The 7,274-nt window shown below is 29.5% G+C and overlaps 1 protein-coding gene across 1 annotated transcript; it reads right to left on the bottom strand.

The window, feature by feature from the left end:
* Positions 2,595-4,331, bottom strand: LOC109344634 (zinc finger MYM-type protein 1-like). Its single transcript, XM_019583391.1, has one exon. The coding sequence runs from the start codon at positions 4,329-4,331 to the stop codon at positions 2,595-2,597; it is 1,737 nt and encodes a 578-aa protein (XP_019438936.1).

Here is a 7,274-nt window from a genome sequence, read left to right as displayed (position 1 = left end):
AGTATCAAAATCGGTCAAAATTGGTCAAAAATCGGTCAAAACCGATGAACCAACTGGTATTTTATTAAACCGACTGGTTTATACACATATTTTTTTTTTTTGAAAACAAACTTAAAAACTCATTACAAGGTGACCCATCTTTTCAACATTTCTTCAACACTTCAAGGCACATGCTTCTAAGGCATACATAGATTACATTTTTTGGTTCATAACATTCGTGTGTAATCTTAGTGACATTTGTGTAATCTTTGAGTAGTGTCTAAAAATAGGATTTGGTGGAAAAATATAATATCGATATGAGACAACTTTGACTTCCTGGTGTTAAATATTAAAACTCCAATTTTCTTTGTTTTGTAGAGTAAGTTGTGAACTTGTGTCATTTATTTATATTTTGCGGTTATTAAGTGATACTTTTGGATTAATATATGTTTTGTAATTTAGACTTTGAATTTGTTAAAGACTTAAAGTTGTTTGTTTATATGAATTTTGAGTAGATTATAAATATGGATTATAAATTTGAGTATCTACCTATTTGAAATTTTTTTGATATAGGTTTTTATATATATAAATATAAGTAGGTATGTCCGATTTAACCGGCATGCGGTTTAATTATTGAACCATCGGTTGAACCACTATACTAGTACACTGACCGGTTTGATAACCGGTACGGTTTTAACAACATTGTTTTCCAATATAATTATGTTACATTCATCCATTGGCTTTTGATTCATGGGAGCTATAAGTGTTGTTAAAACTGTATCGGTTATCAAACCAATCAGTATAGTGGTATAGTGGTTAAATAGGCGGTTCAGTAATTAAACAACATGCCGGTTAAACCGGACATGCATACTTATATTTATATATATATGAACCTATAACAAAAAATTTCAAATAGGTAGATACTCAAATTTATAATTCATGGTCATAATCTACTCAACATTTACGTAAACAAACAACTTTAAGTCTTTAACAAATTCAAAGTCTAAATTAAAAAACACATATCAATCAAAAGTATCACTTAACAACCGCAAAATATAAATAAATGACACAAGTTCAAACCTCAGTCTACAAAACAAATAAATTTGGAGTTTTAACATTTAACATCAAGGAGTTAAAGTTGTTTCATATCGATATTATATTTTTGCACCAAATCCTATCTTCAAACAGTACTCTCAGATTATACAAATGTCACTAAGATTATACATGAATGTTAGGAACCAAAATGTGTAATCTAAGTATGCATTTGAAGCATGTGTCTTCAAGTGTTGAAGAAGGGTTGGAAGGATGGGTCACCTTGTAATGAGTTTTTAAGTTTTTTTTTTCAAAAAAAAAAAATATGTGTATAAACCGGCTGATTTAATCAAATACTGGTCGGTTCACCGGTTTTGATCATTTTTTGACCAGTTTTGATACTTGGTCGGTTCAACATCTATACCGTACTGGTTAGGAGACCGGTTCATCGGTTTTCCAGTTGAACTAGTCGGTACAGTATAGTTTTTACATCATTGTATAAAACCTCATTATTCTTCTTCTTGTTTTTCCATCCTAATTAGCATTTTCCAGTATATTACATATGCTTTACATAGTAACCAATAGGAGATAGTTGTGTTTTATCTTATAATTTTGATTATGTAACACTTAAAATATGCACTTTTATTTTGATTTGTATATGTTATGCAAAAAAAAATGATATTGATAAGTGTGTTATTTAATTATATTCATTAATTATATAATATATAATTACATATGACATTATGATGTAGTCTGATATGATCGGACGATTTAATTGATTAGAATCTATATGAGACATTTTCTAGTTTGATGTCTGACTCAAGTATCATAACATTGTATAAGATTTTAAAATTATTGACCAATCTCCGCCTTAGCTTTTAATCCAAGGTTAAGAATCAACCACCTAACTCTCATTTAACTCTGTCTTTCTCACTAGATGCATCCCATATATATGTATGTATATATGTATATATATACATATATGTATGTAGGTATGTATATAGATGTATGTATGTAGGTATGTATATAGATGTATGTATGTATATAAATGTATATATATAGTATAAAATATGTGGACTAATAGTGTAGAGATTTTTATTTTGTGAGTACATTATCTCGTGTTCATATGTATTATTTTTTACTTAGTAATCAATAATAGTTAATATATGAATTATAGATGGTATGTTATCACGGTAAAAACTCTTAAGTTAGTGCTAAAGATATGGGGGATGTTCTTTTGATGAGTTCTTTAAAATTTCTCAATATGAGTACATTATAGGATGAGCTTAGTCATTGGATGTGTTTTACTTAGCATAAAAAAAGATATGGCATTGATAAGATGAGCTTAGTCACCTTATGTGACCACATCCTAGTAATTTAGAATCACACTATAATCAGTGGCGGATCTTGATTAAAAATCTAGAGGGGGCAACAATATTTAATTATAATTTACGATTAAAATTAATTCAGTAATAATAAAATATAAAAAACATATATAATTATTTTGAAGTTTCAAAATAACATAATAATTATCAGTAACATTAATTAACAACTAATAATGTTAAAGAAAAATGTACATTAATTTAAAGTGCCGCTCTTCGTTCTTTTAAAGACTTAAACTCATCAATGATTGAATCAGAGGTAAATGTTTCAGCTATTTCCTTTTCAATGTAAATCACCATGTTGTCTGCAAGAAATTCATCTTCCATCTTACTACGTAATCTTGTTTTGATTATCTTCATTGCTGAAAATGATCTTTCTGTAGTAGCTGTAGAAACCGGAAGAGTTAAGATAAGACGGATAACTCGATCAAGTAAGTAATATGCATTCACCTTCCCTGTTTTTGTCAAAGCTGCACTTAATTCAGAGATGGTTGAGATGTTCTTCAAATCTGAATGACTAACAACATCAAGACTAAAATGTTGAAGTTGATATCTTAAGTTAATCTTTTCCTGGTCATTGAAATCCATAGGATAAAATTTTTGCACAAGAATACATATATTATCAATATTAAATGTTTTATAAACATCCTTAGGATCCAAACTAGCGCTCAGAGTTAAAAGCTCCATTGTTTGCTCACTGAACCTGCGATTCAACTCTTGTAATTGCTTGTCAATTGTAGTTAGAAATATGTTCACCCTATAATGATGCTCAAATGTGATGTGATCCTTTTGATGACGAGCACGCCCTTCACGTGCTATATAAGCGTTATTAAAATCAGGAATATAAATGTCATGTTGCTCACAAAATAATGTAATAGTTTTCAATAAACTTTGCCAACCACCATCTGTCAACTTTTGAATAAGTTCTTTTGTAGTACGAACTAGTTGCATGGCATTAACTATATCTTGGGACTTTAGCTGCAAAGCTTGACAAAGGCAATCTGTGATCCCCATAATCTCTTTCATCATGTGTAAAATCAATATGAACTCAAATGATGTCATAGTATTATAAGCAACATCTGCATCTACACGTTTAAGAGAACTTGATCCATTATCTATAATTTTGAGAAGGACCACACAAGTTGCATTATACATATTTATCAAGCTACAAATTGAAGAAAAATGTGAGCTCCAACGAGTATCTCCAACCCGTTTCAAAGTGCCAATCTGATTTTCTCCTTTACTAGTTATAAGTTCGTCAATCTCTAGCAAATGTTCTAACTCAGCTGATTTGACAGCTTGTAACTCATCATGACGCTTACTAGAGGAACACATAATATTGACAATAAAAGTCAATTTTGAGAAAAACTCATGGACAACTATAACTTCTCTTGATGCAGCAACCAAAGCAAGTTGTAATCTATGTGCAAAGCAATGCACATAATAAGCATGAGAACAATCTTTGAGAAACAACGCATGTAATCCATTCCATTCCCCTCTCATATTACTTACACCATCATACCCTTGTCCACGAATGTTTGAAACATCAAGATTATGTTGAGAAAGAACACCACATATTGCTTTTTTAAGAGTGATAGATGTAGGGTCCTTGCCATGCAAAATATCAAAAAATCGTTCTTGTATGTAACCATTTTTATCTACAAACCTCAAAACAATAGCCATTTGCTCCCTTTGTGATTCATCACATGATTCATCTATAACTATGCAAAATTTAGATGAATTAAGTTTTGAAGGTTCACCTATTGAAGGTTCACCTATTGATACCTTTTGAACCTTTGAAGGTTGCTGATCTGGTTGAACTACTTGACCAAATGAAGAATTTTGTTGGGGTAAAGATATCGAAGCTATATCATCTTCATTATCTTTATCAGAAGGTTTCCTTTTAAAATAGGAATCAATTTTTTTATGCTTAGACATTGTACGTTTTTAGGTAATTTCATTAACCTGAAATTAATCATATAATTAATCATTAGAAAATCAAATTATTAGAGAATCTGAGTGTGGCTATAAAAAACATTGTGTTTGTCATAACAAAAATGCTAAATGTATCAACAATGTCAATAATTATGCCCCAATATGGAGTAATGAGATTGCAATATTAATCATCAATTGAGGAAATATGAATATAACATAAAGAAAATATTGGTGAAAAAACGCACCTGCAAATTATTGTTGTTATGGACTGTTTCTGTACAGCTTTTGCTATAGCATGAATAGTGATGAATATTAAGTAGGATAGTGAGATGTTGGTTCTATATTGTGTTGTTGTGTGAATACTGAATAGAATAATGATAAAAGTGATAATGTGTGGCTTTTGTGTGCCTCTTGTCTGCCGTCCAAAATAAGAAATTAGGATTTAATTTAAACACCCAAGTTTAGGTCAAACATATTTTAATAATATTACTTATTTTCTAATTTTTTAAAAAATTTCAGGGGGGCAGTTGCCCCCATCTGTCCCTAGGAACTTCCGCCTCTCTATAATTACAGTGTGGTGGGATGGTTACATCAAGTGATACAATCCACAATTTAAATCATTAAATATATGTACAGAGATGGTATGTGTTGTGTGAGAAATGGGAAAGAAGGTGAAAGATAAAATGAGATATTGAGGAGAGAGCCTTCTTCTGTGTTGGTTGAAACTCTTTGAAAAATATTTATATCTTGATCACTATGACCAAGATGTTTCTATGTAGGGATGGCAAATAACTCAACCCGTGGGTACCTGTAGAAATACCCGTAACGGATACACACAATAATAGTTTATGAGCGGGAGCGGGAGCGAGTTTTGTGATACCTGCTCCGCGGGTACCCGCAAATTTATATGTTTAGTTTTTAATTAAATTTTTATATATATTTATTATTATTTTAAGATTATATATCATATACTTTATTATTATTTCATAATAAATTACACATATTTCACTATGATCATAAAATTATTATATAAATATCATATTATTCATGTAGCAATTATTTTTATATATTGATTATTATAAATATATAATTAAAATTAAAAACTTATTGGGTACCCGCTACTTGTACGGGTACCCACAAATATTATGGGTTTAAGCATGGGAAATCACTATCCACGCTCGCTCGTGCCAGAGAATTTTTTTTGGATATATCAGAAAGGATGTGAAAACATCTCTGTCTACTTTTCCTTCTCCATTTTAGGGTTTCTTATACTACTAAACTTATTACAAAAAAAAATCCAATTATTTTGTAATTAATGAATTAATTAAAATGAAACCGCCGATTATAAAAGGTTTTCAACTGTGGATTAAGAATTGGACATACAAAGAAGATAAAATTGGTTTGAAGACATCTAAAATATATTATTTTCAAGTTTTTATTATTTTTTTTGTTGTTTTGAAAATTTTGATTTTTTTTAAAATACAGGTCGAAAAAATTGAATTTCACAAGATAAATATTTAAGGGAACATGCGTTAAATTTGTTCTACTAGTGGGCTTTCATGAGAAGTAAGGATAGGTGCTCTTTCAACCTTCTTAATTAGAAGGAAAATGTCAAATGCAAACATGCCTCAGAAAGTGGATAACACCTGAGATCATGCATTGTTGAATAGCACAAGTTATGGGTTGTTTTCTCAGATGATGGATATAGGCAGGTCATATAAGAAATATGCCTCTTGTGACATGAATGAATATATTATTTCATTGTTTGAATGATATAATTCTTGGATGAAGAGATATCAATGAAATGTTAAGACTCTTGGGAAAGAGCCTATATATACTGTTTGATGGAAGTATTATACTAACAAGAAAAAGGACTAGAAATATTGTCCTTATCTCTGCCCATAAAGATTGCTCTATCAGCCATCACTTAAGGAAGAGCATAGTAAGAATGGGAAGGAGATAGAAGAGTTACTCTATAAACCAAGAACACCAAACAACAATTAAAATGGAGGATTTTATCGCCATGGGTAAAGGTTAGTAATTTGTAACTATTCTAATGATGTGAAAATTATGATTCTTAAGATCCATTTACACATGACTTTCAAATAAAGTTTACATGTGACATCAGAACACTATGTTTAAGAATTTATAGTTTTCAATTAATAATGATTCGATCCTAAAATATGTTTTAAAATATATTCTTGAATGTTTAAAGAATTCATATATAATTATTTCCACTGCATCATAGTAAAAATTAAAGAAAACAGAAATAGAATCTTGTATCGTTTTATTTTGTTCTGCACGTCTATTCTGCACTATCCAATTCTGCAATATTCTGCAGAACATGAATGAAACACGTTCTGTTGAAACAAGTTATGTTTCTTTTCCAGTTCTGTTTGATAAAAATAATATATATCTATACTATATATAAAGGTAAAACATAATGTAACTTCCACTATGGTGTAATTTTCACTTCCTGTTTTTCCCTTAACATTATTTAATATTTACAAAAAAACTATATAATCATAAATAACCTCCATCAACATATTAATTAACTATATTTTTTTCACATTAAATTGAATATTATTCTAAATATAAAAAATTATTATTAAATGTACATCGAACACCATAAATATATTCTAATTCTAAAAAATAAAATATATAAAAATTGATTGTGTAAACTATGCAATATTGCCCAGTAAACACGAAGTGCCTGTACACGCTAGTAACATATAAAAGAAATGTTACAATTATTTCAGTTCTGTTTCTTCACGTTTATGTAGCCGTTAATATATAATGGTTAACATATATGTTATATATATAAAAGAAACATGATAGTAAGAAATTATATATATGTTTCTATTCTGTGTAGCATTCTTCATTGTGCACTATTTGTATCATGCATTGTACATTATGTTTGCATCGTGTGTTTCCTACTCTGTTGTG

Source organism: Lupinus angustifolius, chromosome LG04 (genome assembly GCF_001865875.1).
Source record: "Lupinus angustifolius cultivar Tanjil chromosome LG04, LupAngTanjil_v1.0, whole genome shotgun sequence".
Taxonomy (NCBI): Eukaryota; Viridiplantae; Streptophyta; class Magnoliopsida; order Fabales; family Fabaceae; genus Lupinus; species Lupinus angustifolius.
This window is presented reverse-complemented; position numbering and strand designations above follow the sequence as displayed.